Source organism: Phyllostomus hastatus, unplaced genomic scaffold (assembly GCF_019186645.2).
Source record: "Phyllostomus hastatus isolate PE091 unplaced genomic scaffold, TTU_PhHast_1.1 phas_scaffold_182, whole genome shotgun sequence".
In the NCBI taxonomy this organism is placed as follows: Eukaryota; Metazoa; Chordata; class Mammalia; order Chiroptera; family Phyllostomidae; genus Phyllostomus; species Phyllostomus hastatus.
In genome coordinates, this window is record NW_025334013.1 from 11,554,600 (window position 1) to 11,570,110 (window position 15,511).

Genomic DNA, 15,511 nt, shown 5'->3' on the forward strand with positions numbered 1-15,511 from the left:
GGGGTCGTGGTAAGAATTCGATAGTGCTGAGCGAGATCCCTGGCAGGCAACGGTAGCTGTCGGTACTATTAACAAGTCACCTTTCGGACCCCCTGCCCTCGCTGTGGCCTTCCTGCAGTTCCCAGCCTTCGCCAGACAGGTGTGGCCCGACCCCAAGCCCGTGGCCTTGATTAGGCTGTGGGGATTGTTCCAGCAGTGGCTGACCTGTCGGTGGCGTCCAGTTGTGGCTGTCTGGGAGATCAGCTCCTGCAGCACTGGTGTGGGTTCTTCCCCAAGGTGGGCGCCCTCCCCGGGGTCCACACTGAGGACCCTGGTGGTGGGCAACACGGTGTCTCCCAAGCGCCTGCTGCGTGCAGCGCAGCACAGCTGGGCTCTGGGACGAGGCCATCCAATAGGCGGTGGCCGTGACTGGCAGCACCTCGTACTGTGTGACTTTAGGTCAGTTAACCTCTCTCGGTCTTGTTTTCTATTTTTATTCTTGTATTAATAAGGTGGGGATAACAATACTGCTTACCTCATAGATCTATTGTGCCGGTGGAGAGTTCTTAGAATAGGACCAGGCACGTGCTAAGGGCCTCGCTAAGCGTGCATGATCACGATGGTTATTATGGTGATGCTCGGGCAAGCGCTTCCCCGTGGGGGATCATGCTTCGTTTAGACAAATGTATTGTGCGCCTCGTCTGGCCCGACGCTGGAGCCCCCGCCAGTCCTGCCCTCAAGGAGCCCACGGTCCAGTGGCAGAAGGGGGCCTACTCAACTAGCAGCACTGACGGAGGTGTGTGCTCACTGCTCCAGGATCCCGCGGGAAGAGGGAGTTGCTGCCACCTGAGGGTCTTGGGAAGGCTTTCCACTCTGATGCTTGGAGAATGCCTTTCCCAGGAGATGAAAGGAGGGGAAGGGACCCCTGGCAGACGGAACAGCATGCGCAACTGCTAGGAGGCATGGAGAGGGCGGGTAAGCCAGAGGTCACCCTGGAGTCATCAGGGGGCCACTGGGAGCTGCCCAGGTGCTTGCTCAGCAACCTCCAGACCTCCGATGAGCCGGCCTTCATCAGTCCCGGAGCTTCTAGCCGGGCTGGATACGGACAACTAGCATAGACAGCAAATCTCCAAGTCCCAGGACTGCGTCCTGGGCGGCTGCTCTTTTGGAGCAGTGCTATTTTCTCACTCCGCTGGGCACACAGAACAGAGAGGGCATGACCGCAATCGCCCCCAGTGCCCGCCCGCAGATGGACTGGTTGGGTGCCCCCTACCCCCACCTCGGGATGGGGCTGGGCCCAGGCGGGGCTCTGCTCCTCTCTGGAGCTCGAGAAGTGAGCGCTTTCCTGGCGCTGTCTTTCCGAATAGTCCTCCCCGGGGCCCTCAGACCCTTCTCTGGATGCTTAAGCCAAGTGTCCGAGGTGAGGGGGGGCTGGGCGGAGGGTAAGCGACACTAGGGGGCTAAGAGTACGGCCCGACCGGCCCCCCATCCAGGGGTGTATGGATAGGCTGGGCGCTGCCCCGCAGGGCTGCGGAGCGAGGACAGTTTCCTGATGTGGGGACTCCGCGGGCTGGAGCGCCACGCCCTCGGAGCAGGACTGGTATTCCCACATAAAGGAACACCTCCGTCTTTGTCACCCCGAGGCCTGGCACGGCCTGACGCCCCGTCTCGGGAAAAGTTAGGTGGCAAGAAGTCCGAGAGCTGAGAAACACGGCGGAGGGCGCTTCGGAACAGGCAGGGGCGCTGGGCTCTCTGCCCTGGCCCTGGGACACAGGCCAGGAGGGCACCGCAGCTCGGCCGCGCACCCTGTCCCTGCGCGCCGAAGGCCCGCCTGTGGCTCCTGAGCGGGCGGGAGAGGGGGCCGGGGCCCCGGCCGCCAAGGCGCCCCCTCCTGCGCCCCGGAGGGAGCGGCCGAGCGAGCCCGCCCGCCCGCTCTTTCTTGTTCGCGTCCCTCCCTCCGCTGCCCCCGCCCTCGCTCCCTATTTGGAGCGGAGACACCCCTGACGTCGGAGCCGCTCGCTCGCCGCTCCCCCGCACCGCGCGCCCGCCCGGGGCCGCAGACGGTGCGCCGCGCAGCCCAGCCGAGCCTCGCGGGGCCGCCGCCAGCCCTGCCGGCCGTCTCCCCGAGCCTCCCGGGGCCACCGGGCCTGCCACCCCCGCCGCCCGCAGACAGCTCCGCCGGACCCGGAGGGAGCGCCGCGCTCCTCGCTGCCGCCACCGCGCGCGCGCGCGGTAAGTCCTGTCCGGGCCGGCACGCGGGCGCTCGGCTTCAGGAGGCTTCGGCCGCAGGGGCAGCGCCGCGCCCCCGGCGGCGGCGAGCTTCACCCGGGCCTGTCCGGCGGCCCAGGACACGGGGCTGAGGCGCTTGCTGCCGAGCCCCTCCGGACGCCGGGGCTCGGGACGTGGGTGCGGCATGGGGTGGCCAGGGGACACCCCTGCTCCCTGAGCCCGGCCTCGGACTCTCTCGGCATTTTCACTTCTCGGTGGGAGTCGCCACAGCCGGGAGAGAGTGGGAGGGAGATGCGTGGCGGAGCGAAAGCCCGGTCGGTCGAGGGCGGGTCGGGCCGCGCGGGCGCCGGGACAGCGCCCGGAGCTCGGCAACGGGGCTCGCGCGTCCTTCCAGCTGTACCCAGGCCTCTCGGCTCCGGTATGTTTCTGCCTCCTTTTTGTGTCTCTCCCTCTCTTAATCTCTCTCAATATCTCTCCCTCTCCCCCCACCCCGCACCCCGCCCATCTGCTGCCCCCTCCGGTTCTGTCCCTTTTCTTTCCCTTCCTCCCTTTTGAGTTGCCCTGGGTTTGTGTCTCTGCCTGCGTGTTTCCTCCGACACCCCGCTCTGCCCCTCCGTGGGGGTCTCTCTCTCGCAGTGTGCCTGTGCGTGCTCCTGACCCCTCACCCTCAAACTCGGACAATCCTCCCGTGTCGGAGGGGTCCGAGCAGTTTCCTAGACCCCGTAAAAGAAACGCAGCCCTCCCCCCTGCCTTCCGCCTGCCCCCGGGGCCTGGCCGGGGTCATCCCCCTGGAACTGAGTCTGGGCAGGGGGAGCCAGCCTTTCCGGGGGCTCAGTTTTCTTAAGAGTTCCACCCCCGCGAGGCGGCCTGGACAACAGGGCGCTGCTGCAGGCCACCTGCCCGCCTGCGCCCTGGGCGGGGCGATTCTGATCTTTTACAAGCAGAGGTAAAGGGGCCGCTGCCGGCCTTGGCGTGGCCAGCGGGGTGGCGGGCACTGGGGGAGAGGTGTACACTTTCAGACTTTCTGAGGCCCCGCCCGCTGGAGGACACCAGCCTGTAACTAAGGGAACCCCGGGGAATACAGAGGTCAGGGCCTGGGGCCAACGGCTGGGCGCGCGCTGGCAGGGGATGGGGGCGAGGAAGCAATTTGTCAACAGGCCCCTGGCCCTTTGTTCCTGTCAAATCACCAGCCTCCCGCAACTCCAGATGCCGGGCTGCTTGGGTGTGGCTTGCTTTCAGCTGGGGCCAAAGAAAAGGTGAAGCTGGAGCATTTCCTCCGAGACCCCCACCCCCCTCTCCCCGCCCCTGCAAACTCCCTCCTGGGCCCCGGGTGCAGGAGGGGTGGCTGCTCTGCCCTGACGGTGGCCATCTCCTCGTTCTTTTAAAGTGAAATCTCAGAGGGAGTGTGGCCCCTTCTCCCGCCCCCAGCCCCAGGGGTCCCAGGAGCCAGCAGGGACGCTGGTGAGGGCTGCAGGGGGACTTCTGCTGAGCAGATGTGCCGCCGGCCCCGCAGCAGCTCATTAGCATAGATCTGTTTTGGAGACCGCTCTGGGTCTTCCGGCCGGAGGGTCTGCGGGCAGGAGGGCTGCGGCCTGGGCTGGGGGTTTGCAGCCTGGAAGGTGGAGTTGCCAGGCAGAGGCGGGCAGGCCTTTGGGGCCTGGGCTTGGCCCTGCGTGTCCGCCTCCTGGATGGCTGGTTCATGCTCTGCCAGCGCTGCCGGGGAGGAAGGAAGCCGCCCTGCGGTGAGACTGGGGTCATGGAATCCCAGTGGCCTCCGGCAGTACCCCAGGAGCCAGATTCCCTGGGAGGGAATCAGCTAAAGTGGACATTCCCAGGCTGCTCTCCCTGTCTTACAGATGTGAGTCTTCGGGAGCCGGAACCGGTGGCCTGCAGCCCGGGCTGTGACCACTAGACTACCCTGCCTCCGGGCACGCTCAGAGCCAAGCGATGAGCCTGGGCCTGCCTTTGCCCCCGGCCCCACAGTGGGCCCGGGAAGCCTCACGCGCGGACCCAGACTGGCCCCCTCCCAGAGTGACCTTTCCCGTTGCACCATTCGAGGAAGTCCCTGCACTCGGGCCAAGATCTGAAGCGATCGCCCCACCCTCGCTGATCCCTGAGCCCAGGGCCACAAACCACACCCTCTGCACCCAGCAGCCTGGCGGCCAGGCCCAGCCCGTTTTCTGGAAGCTGGATTCCGGAGAGGGGGCTGGTTTCTCCTGGACCCTGTGCCTTCCGTCAGTGGCCCAAGAACGAGGAGTCAGAGTGGGGTCTTGCCCTGGGCTGCCCCCCCACCCTGGCCAGCGAGTGTGAGCGGGGCGGGACCGGACAGTTTATAAAACCCTTTCCCAGCCGGCTGTGCCGTCATTTGCGTGAGCTCCTCCTCGAGGTTCCCCCTCCGTCCATTTTCATCGCAGCAGGTGCAGCCCTGGATATAGATATTGTCGGGACCACCCAGGATCGGGCGGGTGGGAGGGAGCGGGGAGGAGAGGGTGGGGGGGGGTGAGTGGGAGGCAGAGGGACGGGTGGGGGCAGAGTCCGGAGGACCAGCAGCCCAGGGTGACTCTGAGCCAGCGTTAATGGGGACGTTTACTGAGGACGCACCCGTGACCGGCACCCTCTCCAGGGGTTTCCCTGCATAGCTGCCCTATGAGGTGGCTGCTATCACCGCCCACTTTGCAGAGGAGGAGACTGAGGCAGAGAAGGTTGGGGTGGCTGGGTGGGGATGGGAACCAGGTCTGTCACAGCCTGTGGTGACGACGGAGAAGACCCAGCCCCGGCCGTGTGTGTGTGTGTGTGTGTGTGTGTGTGTGTGTGTGTGTTGTGGCGGGGAGGGGTGGCTTGAGGTGAGTAGACACTTTCTACCAAGAAAATCCTGGCGTGCTTGGCACTAAGGAACCCTGGATGTTCAGGGTCACCCAAAAGAGGGGTGGGGGAGTGGTGGTTCACTTGTTGGACAAATGGACTCTTCGGTCCACAGAGGGCCTCTCGATGGGTGGTGGCCGACCCAGGTCTCCCTGGGCATCTGGGTCCCTCTGGGCCCCTCTGGGAGTTGGAGGCTTCGCCCCAGGCTCCAGGATGCAGGCAGAGGGGTGGGTGGCCCCCTGGCGGCCGTGCTGTGATGGGGGCCGCTTCCCTGGGGAGTTGGGCTCTGGCTCCTGGCCTGGCCGGGCCTCGGGATCCTGTGGGGGCCCGTGCAGATACGCCTAGGCCGCGCCCCACCCCTGAGGGGTCAGACCTGGTGCGGAGCCTCTGAGGTCTGGACGAGCCTCTCGAGGAGGAGGCTGAGTTGTGGGCAGCGTGGAAACAGAGAGGACCCCAAAGGCCTGCGGGACCCACGGCCTGCGTTCTTCCTGCTGCCCCCTCCTCCGGCCCTTCCCCCTTTCCCCGCGTGGAAGAGACAGTGGCCGCTTTCTTGGTCTGTGCCTCAGTTTCCCCACTGCTAGAATGGGTCAGTAGTGTCCCCCCGGGAAACTCCCTTTCCGTGTTGTTGGCAGCCTCAGAACGGGTCCGGTGTTCGCCCCAGGCCCCGGAGGGTCCGAAGGGCTTGGCTCTGGGAAGGGCAGCGAGGTGGTAGGAAAGCCTACTTCCTGGGCCGCAGGCACCCTCACTGAGGCCTGCAGGGGACTCAGGAGCGGGGCTTGAACCCTGTTTTGAGGGGCTGCTGAGCTCCCCATCCGGGCGGCGGCTGAACGCCAGAGTGAGAAACAGGCTGAACGGGGGAGAGAGACACAGCAGCCAGGCCAGGCTGGGGCAGGGCCAGCGCCAGGGCCAAGGGCAGGGAGCCCCAGGCCTGGTGCCCACTCCAAGTTCCCGGCCGCCTTCTCCACTTCCTGCTTCCCCTTCGGTGACCCTTTTCATCTGCAAAGGTGGCTGGTGGTGTCCAGGTTCAAAGCTCCGTTCTGTTTACTGTTTACTGGTTGTAACTATGGATGCGGCGCTGAGCACCGTACACGTGGCCCTTTACTTGGTCCTCCCGACGGGGGCACAGAGGTTCCTTGTAAATCGTAGATCTCTCTCTGCTCTTTGCTTCTCGGTAAACCCCGAGCCAGCCTCTCAGCCTCTCTGTGCCTCGGTTTCTTCACCTCTGCAGTGGGGGGACCAGAGGCTCCCCGGCGCAGGGCTGTGGCAGGGACTGAATAAATGGGTTTATGCAAAAGCGCCTGGAGCAGTGCCCAGTCCACAGTCAGCTGCCCTGGGCTGCTGTGGGTAAATGCCCCCCCCCACACACTCCCTGGGCCTTGGTTCACGCAGTGCCCTCAGCCCGGAACGTGCTTCCTGGGCCCACTGTGGGCAACTCATTGTGATCCTGCGATAATTCTAGGGTTAAGACCCCCTCCTCCCTGCCCCCCACAGCCCTCTCTGCCGGCCCCTCCTCTAAACAGCCTCCCCTTAACCCACCCGCTCCGCCTCCCCATCCAGGCTCCGAGCTCCTGAGTGGGCACGGGGTCTGGGGCCCCTGCCCACACCCTTGCCTTCCTCTCCGCCATCCTAGGAGGTGCCCAGGAAGTGCGTGTGGACTGCAGGGAACCGGGTGACTCTGGGGGAAGGGCGCCGCTTGGCTGACTGGCTGGGGGAGCCTCAGGACAAGGCGGGGAACCCCCCTTCCCACCCTGGTGTTCTGCGAGTCTGTGACCGGCCAGGTGACATTCAGGGTGGGGAGGACGGGGTGGGAATGGGGTGGGGGCGAGGCTCTCAAGTGTCAAGGAGGAAGGTCCGACTGCTGCAGAAGGATAAACCAACAAAAAGGTAAACCTGTCAGCACAGAGCCCACCCCGTCCGTCTGTGTGAAGCGGCGGGGTGGGGGTAAGGTGGGGGTGGGGCGAGGCAGGGATTGTCGGTGGCTGGGTGTGAGGGCCAGAGGAGGGTGTGTCCTGATGACAGACGTGTCCGAGGGAGAGAGTGGCCCGGCCTCCTCCCTGCCTCCCGCTCCAGCACCCCCAGCTTTGGCTCCGATGTCCGCCCAGATTTCCCAAGACCCCGCTGGGGAGGGGAGCTGGCCCAAGCTGGGTGCCTGTGGGTCCTGGGTGCTTTCCCTGCATCTTCCCAGCTGCTCTCAGAGGAAACTGCTCTGGCCCCCGGTCTAGGGTCGAGGTGGGTTGGTGCAGGGAGGCGAACTTTACTGCTGGAAGTCACACAGCTCCTAGGTGGGAAGGCTGGGACTCGAACGCAGGACACCCCAGGGGCCGTGCCCCAGGGGCCGTGCATGCGGGAGCCCAGGGCTCCTGGCCCAGACATGCGGAGGGCGGCCCCAGGCCCCTCCTCTGGGCGGGGCTAGTGTGCCCTCCCCGCGGATGCAGCTGGCCCCAGGGTTCGCGCTCAGCCGTGTACTAGAAGCGGAGGAAGAGCAGGGGGCGGTCTGCTGCCCGAGTGTGTCTCATTCCTCATCAGCTTCTGCCGCACGGTGACCCTAGTGACCAGTCCCCGTGGCCTGGGCCGGCGGCCCCCCTAGACTCCCTGTTGTCTCCCAGCAAGCCTGGTTGGTAACTTCAGTCCCAGTCTCCACTCGCCTGGAGCCGGACCCTTGTCCACGGCCTCAGTTCTGACCTCTCCTCATCCTGTCAGGCCGGGGTGTCATTAAAACCCCAGTCTCTATTCCCAGTCCTAAGGAAACCTGAGGTCCCCCGTCCCGGCTGCCTCCCTGGCCACCCCTGCCTCGACCTCCCTGATGCGTCGTGATGGAGTCAGGTACAGAAGTCCCGGATTTCTCTGAGGTCTCTAGGGGGCCAGTCCAGCCTGGGGAGACCCAGGGGGCTCTGGCCTTAATGGGCCTCTGGCCTTTTCTGGCCAGCCATGGTCAGACCCTGCCCGGCCCAGGCCGATTCCCTGGGGACGAACGGGCCCCATTGGGAGTGAGGAACCTTCCTGGGTGCCAAGCCTGTTGAAAAATTAGCTAGGTGGCCGGTGAGGAACAAGTCCATTCTGTTTTGTTAGGATGTGGTTGCACTAAAAACAGGCTTGCTGTCTGTCTTGTGAGCGAGACCGGAAGTGTGTGGGTAGGGGCCCGGGCCATGGCACGGTCCCCTCTGGGACGGGGGCAGACTGTCGGGACTCACCTCCTGCTGCGCTCGCTGTTCACCCCACCCCCGCCTGCACCACTGAGGGGACTTGCTGGGTGGGGAGAGCCAGGGGTGGTCACAGCCCAGCAGGCCGGCCCCTCGCTGCAAGCCGGGCTGAGCCAGCACACTTGGGTCCCCCCTGCAGGAGCAGACAGGACACCCTCAACGTGTCCCCCTCCTTCCCTGACACTGTCTGGAGTACCTGCCTCTCGTGTCAGAAAGCCGGCTCAGCTTGTCCTGCCCGGGCTGTCCCGCTCCGAGCCAGCCCGTCCCTAGCGCTGGGCCTCCGTGGGGCCGGTGGCACTGTACCTGCCTCCTGCTTCTGTTTCAGCCGCACCCAGGCCCCTCTGGGGAGACCCAGAATCCCAGACGGGTGGAGCCGCGCTGGTTCCCAGGCCTGGCTGCATACCCGAACCAAACCATCCCCGACACTTGCTAGAATCGCAGACTCCCACCCACCCTCCGACGTCCACGCCACAAGTCCCCAGGGGCTTCTGAGGATCTCAGAGACCAGTGGTCTCCGGTACCTCACTCACCCACCGTACAGGAGGGGGCGGTGTGGCCTGTGTCCAGGGTCACAGCATGCGTGGACTCCTGACCGTCCAGCGCCCTTTCCCAGGGGCCCTCCTTGCAGGCATTGCCCTCCTTCCTGAAGTCCCCTAAAGCCTTCCTCCTCCACATTTTTTGAGGTGGGGAGGGGTGGGGGAAACCCACAGAAAATGAGGTGGGGAACCTTGGGAGAGCCCCCTCGGGGGGGAATCCTTGGGACACACTGCCCTGCAGCGCCACCTGCTGGCAAATTCTGGTGTTCTAGTGTCTTACTCCTATGCGTACTTTGCCGGGTATAATGTCCAGTTCTTTTGCCCAAATTTTTGAGGGAAAAATAAAGATGTGCATTATACATGGGTAGTACTGATTCCATGTCTATATAAATGTTTTTAATTCTTTTACTTATGCTTATGCATTAAAAGTGAAACTCTAGAAGGCAATAATGATGGCCATGTGCAAAATAATACATATACTAAAATTCCTTTATAATCCAAAAAAAGGTACCTAAATAAAAATTTAACTAAAAAAAAATGAAGGATTTTTTTCCTTGCAAGTTTGGGTCAAGAACGTGGGTGTGCATTATACACGACGAAATACGGTAACTTACCAGTCCAGGCTGGGCCTGGATTGTTTCCTGCTTGCCCCCCAGCTGGGATGGGGCTGCGGATGATGGTGTGTGCGTCCACTCAGGGCTCCAGGCTTTGGTGGGGCATCCGAAAAAAGAATACGGTCTAGTCTGGGATTGTTTTTTTCTTTTCTTTTTAACCTGGGGTCCAGCCAGCCAAAGCGGCCCGAGGATTCAGTGATAGGAAGGTGGAAGCGAGCTTTCCCGACAACAGCCGTGGCCACAGGTCCCGGAGACGTGCTGGATGACCAGCCCTCGAGGGCACGTGCGGGCAGTTTTTCGTTTGCCTGGGGGAACCCACGACATCAGAGGGAGGAGGGAGCTAATTAATGATCGCCCAAGCCCCAACACGTGCTTGGGACTTAATGTCCTGTTGGGTATTAGCAGCAGTCCTTGGCCGCGCCCAGTGTTACCACCCCCATTGTTCAGATGAAGAAACTGAGGCACAGCGGTAGAAGTAATTTGTCCAAAGCTACCTTGTACGTTATCGAAATAACTGACACATGGAGTGTGTGTGGTCTCCTGCGGGCTTTTCATGCCATACCTCATTTAACCTTCTTGACACCCTCTGATGCACACACTGTTTGCAGCCTCAGTTTTTTTAAAGATGTTATTTATTTTTAGAGAAAGGGAGAGAAACACGGATGTGAGAGAGAAACACCAATTGGCTGTCTCTTGCACGTGTCCGGACTGGGGGCCTGGCCCACAACCCAGACACCTGCCCCGACCAGGAACTGAACCAGCGACCCTCTGCTTTGCAGAACCATGCCCAGCCAGCTGAGCCACACCAGCCAGGGCAGCAGCCTCAGTGTTGAGGTTCATAAGGGAGAAATAACTTTCCAAGGTTGTGCTTGGTTAGGATTTGAATCCCGGGGGTCAGGTGCCAGAGCTCGGGCTTGTAACACCACCTCCCAGCCCCCTGAGCTCGGCTGGCCTCACCCACACTCTGTGCTCAGTTCCAGGGCTCTCCAGGTCACGGGCATGATGCTCCGGGTTCTGGTGGGGGCCGTCCTCCCCACCATGCTGCTGGCCGCTCCACCGCCCATCAACAAGCTGGCGCTGTTTCCGGACAAGAGTGCCTGGTGCGAGGCCAAGAACATCACCCAGATCGTGGGCCACAGCGGCTGTGAGGCCAAGTCCATCCAGAACAGGTGGGGTCCAGGGGGATGGGCGGAGGGAGGGGAGGGAGGAAGAGGCAAGGGCTGCCCATCCTTGCCTCTGCCACAGTGACAAGGGCACGGTGACCTCTCCCCCCACAGAGCGTGCCTAGGCCAGTGCTTCAGCTACAGCGTTCCCAACACCTTCCCGCAGTCTACAGAGTCCCTGGTGCACTGCGACTCCTGCATGCCGGCCCAGTCCATGTGGGAGATTGTGAGTACCGCTGCCCGCCCCAGCCCCGCCTGCCACGCCCCCCGGAGCCCGGTGTGGTCTGGCTCACCCGTCTTTCTAGCTTCACCTGGCTTCTCTCACCTTCTTCGCTAGCTTGACACCTGACACCAGCTCACCTCCTTTCAGCCTCTCACGCCTGCTCTGCTGGTTACCATCACCACAGGGCCTTTGCACGTGCTCTTGGCCCTGGTTGGAACACCTTTCTCCTCCTCCTCACCTAGTGAACTTCTATTCAACCCTCTGCCTGTGGCCCACGCATCATTTACTGAGGGCCCCTTTCCTGGCCCCTGAGCACCGTGTGCCTCTGCTTCAAGCATCCGTCACACCCCCAGTTCTCTGTCTGCATTTGGGGGATCTTGACAAGTCTGTTTCCCACACTAGACCCGGAGCTCCCGGAGGGACCGTGCCTTGTGTCCCAGGAGCTGGCGTGGAAGGAGCGAGGGAAAGGAGGGGAAGGAGGGAAGGAAGGGGAAAGGACCGTAACTAGGGGCAGAGCAAGATGCTAGGGGTGTTCGTATAGGGCAAACCTCAGCTGGGCTGAGGGTTCTGGGGTCGGGGAGCTTTTTGAGGAAGTGATGTCTGAGCTCAGACCCGGAGGTAACTGCAACGTTTCAGGCAGGTGGGAGGGGATGGGCGGGGCGAGGAGCTTCCCGGCAGAGGGAACAGCATGTGCAAAGCCTCATGCAGATCATTCCGCCTCGGTGGCAGGAGCAGCACAAAGCCCGGGGTGGAGAGGTTCTCGGGGCGCAGCCTGAAGGGCCTGGAGCCGGGTTATCTTCCAAGTGCTGGCGGGGAGCCCTGAGGGGGAATTTTTAAAAAATTACATTATTGTTGTTCAATTACAGTTGTCTGCATTTTCTCCCCACCTCTCCCCCAAAGGGAATTTTAGGCAGGGGCCCGTTCACACTGGGGTTGCCCCCTCAGGGCGCCCTCTGGACGCGGCGAGGGGGTAGATGGGAGAGTGGCAGGCCTCAATGTGAGCATGCACGTCAGGGGGCACCTGCAGGAACCCCCCCTCTCCCCCTGGACGGGCCCCCAGAGCTGATGGGGTGGGTCTCAAGGGTGGGCTCAGGACTCCAGGGTCTCTGGGATTCTCGGTCCCGTGAGGATGTGCTACCCTTGGGACTCCCCTCCCGGCCACAGGCCTTTGGACTCACCCCCGCTGCCCTTCCCAGGTGACGCTGGAGTGCCCCGGCCACGAGGAGGTGCCCCGGGTGGACAAGCTGGTGGAGAAGATCGTGCACTGCAGCTGCCAGGCGTGCGGCAAGGAGCCGAGTCACGAGGGGCTGAGCGTCTACGTGCAGGGCGAGGACGGCCCGGGCGCCCAGCTGGGCACCCATCCCCACCCTCACCCCCACCTTCACCCTCACCCCCACCCTGGCGGGCAGACCCCTGAGCCTGAGGAACCCCCGGGGCCCCCCCACGCTGAGGAAGAGGGGGCTGAGGACTGAGGCCCCTGACTCTTCCTCCCCTCTCATCCCCCGTGGAATGCTGGGGGATGTGTGTGGGGAGAGGCCGAAGCCCCCCTTTGGCACTGGATGGACTTGGACTTGGAATGCTTCCCAGTTGCCATGGAGATCTGCAGGGAGGGGTTGGAGCCAAGCTGCACAATTTAATATATTCAAGAGTGGTGGGGGGAGGAAGCAGAGGTCTGCAGGGTTCTTTTTCGGAGAAGGGGATTCCCTTCCTTTCTGCCTCCTGCAGATGTGCCCTGGGGAAGGGGAGGAAGTTGGCTAAGCTGCTGAGGTGCGGGTGAGGCCATCCAAGATGGCGGGAGCCAGGCTAAGGCCCACGCGGCCTCTGGTGGGGCAGGGCCCCTGGGGTACAGGGGTGGAGCTGGGCACTGAGCAGAGGGTGGGTACCTCGCCAGCAGCGGCCCTGAAGGAGGCCATGGGTCCGGGCTAGGAAGGCCACTGGCTAAAGCAGGGAACTCCAGCCTGTGCCCCACAGGCTTCTCCAGAGGCCGCTCACCCCAGTCCCATGCTAGGGCAGCTCCTCTGCATGGTCCCGTGGTGGCCGCCCCCTCCCTGGTTGGGAGTCAGGCCTGGGCAGGACCCTGCTGACTCGCGGCCCTGGAGCCAGGGGCTAGGCTCTTGGGGCCTCTGGCTTTCTCAGCTTCCCAGGGGAGGGAGGAGAGGGAGGGCCCTTCCTGGGCTAGGGCATGGCAATGACCCCTCCCCCCAACCCTCATTGCCACAAAGAGCATCCCTCCCTCCTGTCTCAGATCTCAGTGCCCCCCACTGCCCCCAAGTTCCAGGCCCCTCAGAAAGCCAATGGAGCCAGCCGCACCCTGTTGGGGGAACTCTTTCTAAATATCTGGTTTGTGGAGGGGTCACCGTGGCTCAGATTCCGAGGAGGGGCCTGGGTGGGATGGATACCGGCTAAGCCTCAAGAAACAAGGAGGAGGAGCGAGGGCTTCCATGCGTTCACCGTGTTCACTGTGTTCACCGTGGCTGTCCAGCTGCCCGATCCCACCGGCCTCCCCCCTCCCACTGCACTTTAACCCTGGAGGGGGTGAGGGATCCAGACCAGGGCGGGAAGCACCGCCTATGTCTGCTTTCCTGCCCCAGGCAGCTTCCAGCCCCACCAGCCTCCTGCCGGGAGCTGCCCCGCCTGTCACAGCTGTTCCGACGAGAGCTTCTGGAGCTTGTAACCAGTAGATGGTCTCCCTGACAGACCCTGAGTTTTCTCACGAATAAATTCGTTCAGCGCCTGTGTTTCCTTCCTCACTGGTTGGCTCCACTGAGCCAGGGTTCCTGCGGGGGTCTAGGGGGAGGGGCCAGGCTGTGCAGGGCACCCTGAGTGGATGGACCCTCCTGTGCCCTGGTGACCTTTTCACTCTCCTGCCCTGAGCAGCCCTGGGCCCTGTCTCCCAGCTCCCGCCTCTCCTTGGGTGCCCGTTCCTGGCCTTGCCTGTATCTGGTGGGCTTCCCCAGCGGGGCTTTTCTGGTTTGGGGCTGGCCTCATGCCATCTCCACCCTCACAGCGGCCCCGCCTCTGTCCTTCCCCGGCCCCCAGCCTGGCCTGGCCCGGGAGAGCGGGGAAGAGACAAAACTGGCAGTTGATGGCAGACTGCATACAGGTGGGCTGCTGCTCTCAAGACTTGAGCAAATAGCTTGCCTAATCCTCACCACCACCCTGTAACACAGGGATGGCCCCCATTTTTGCAGATGGGGACTCTTAAGTGCAGAGAGGTCGGTGTGCCAGGGCCACCTGGAAACAGGGCTCAAGGCCAGTCAGCCCGGACTCGCCACTCGGCTCTCGGTATAACCTTAGCCGTTACCAGTTCTTTGTTGTGATCTGGGCTGCTCCTGACACCTGGCAACGACCCCACCAGTGTGGCAACATTACCCCCAGATTCTCCATTGGGGCGGGACAGGGTGAGGGCTAGGACCTTTCCTCCTCACACACATGGCTGTACCCGCCACATACCAGACAGTTATATTATTTCTAATTCGGGGAAAATGCTCATCATGCCAATGAGAAAAATGAGGGCCTTAATTAATGCCCAGGGAGAGATTTGCCCAAGCTGGAAAGTAGCGGCCCCAGGATTCCGATCGGGCGCCCTCTAGTGATGAGGGCTGCGAACTACACGTGATTTCCTTAGTGTCCAGAGCCTTTCCTTCACCGCTGCTGTGCACTGTTGTTTGAGAACGTCCCGACTCTAGAATGGCGCTTCTTGCCCTCGTGCGGGACACAACTTGCATGGCCACCCTCGGTGGTCCTGCAAGCCTTGTTGTGGAACTGCATGCGGACTTCGGTGACCCCTCAGTCTCGAGGGTCAAGCCCTGGCCACATGAATAGTCTTTCGATGTGGCTGGAGGTGAGAACTCACTCCAGAGTGCGCAGTCCTGCGGGGCTACCGAGGACACAGAGACCAGGTCCAAACGAAAGGTTCCGGGGGCTGTGGCTTTGGTGCTGGGCGTCTGAGACCGGCACTGTCTCGGCAGGATGTGCCTTGGTCAGCAGCCGCCTCCATCCTCTGTGTGGAATAAGGCAGGGTATACATTCATAGAAACATAAAGAAACTAGTAAGAGGTTGCTTGGAAAGAAAGCGGGAAAGTGGGTTGGCGGGGCTGGTGGCGGGCCTGAAACGCCGGTCAGAGTGCAGACTTCGCTCTCTCTGCAGTAGGAGCCCTGGAAGTGTCTGCGCAGAGCTGAATTTCATTCAGACCGAAAAGAAGGCTCGTGGGGAGGAGGGGGAGGCTGGAGACCAGCTGGAAACTGCAACAATCCAGGCAGAAGATGATAGAAGCCCGAGTTGGGCGCGAGTCTGGGGAGGCGGGGCCACACAAGAGAGAGGCCGCTGATTGGATTCGGGAGCAGTAAGTGGGAGGAGCCAGGTGTGAGGGACTTGAGGCTCACGTTAGTTGTGCTAGTTACCCAATGGGAGTAAGATGTGAAGTAGTGACTGCCGGTTTTTCTCTCCACCTTCCTCAAACGGACTAGACAATCCCCCCAAAACTGCGTCTCCCCCCCTCCCCCCGCCATCCTTCCTCCCCACCCTCGCCCTCAAGGGATTAAAAATCTTCACAAGGGCCCTGACTGGTGTGGATCACTGGATTGGGGGGACTCAAAGGTCACACACGGGTTGATTCCTGGTCCCGGCTCACCGCTGGGTTGCAGGCCAGGTCCTCGGTTGGGGGAGCCCAAGAGGCAACCGATCGATGTTTGTCTCGCACAT

The 15,511-nt window shown here is 62.5% G+C and overlaps 1 protein-coding gene across 3 annotated transcripts; it reads left to right on the plus strand.

Annotated features, from left to right (window-relative positions):
• The first annotated feature begins 1,975 nt into the window (after positions 1-1,975).
• On the plus strand, positions 1,976-13,540 carry LOC123832245 (neuroblastoma suppressor of tumorigenicity 1). Of its 3 annotated transcripts, none has more exons than XM_045859864.1 (4): positions 1,976-2,211; positions 10,395-10,589; positions 10,698-10,809; positions 12,003-13,540. In XM_045859864.1, exons 2-4 carry the CDS (start codon positions 10,420-10,422, stop codon positions 12,276-12,278), a joined length of 558 nt encoding a protein of 185 aa, XP_045715820.1. In that variant the 5' UTR covers positions 1,976-2,211; positions 10,395-10,419; the 3' UTR covers positions 12,279-13,540. The 3 variants fall into 3 exon arrangements, with proteins under 3 accessions (XP_045715820.1, XP_045715821.1, XP_045715819.1); XM_045859865.1 differs by lacking the exon at positions 1,976-2,211 and adding an exon at positions 2,476-2,626; XM_045859863.1 differs by lacking the exon at positions 1,976-2,211 and adding an exon at positions 4,072-4,625.
• Positions 13,541-15,511: the final 1,971 nt, after the last annotated feature.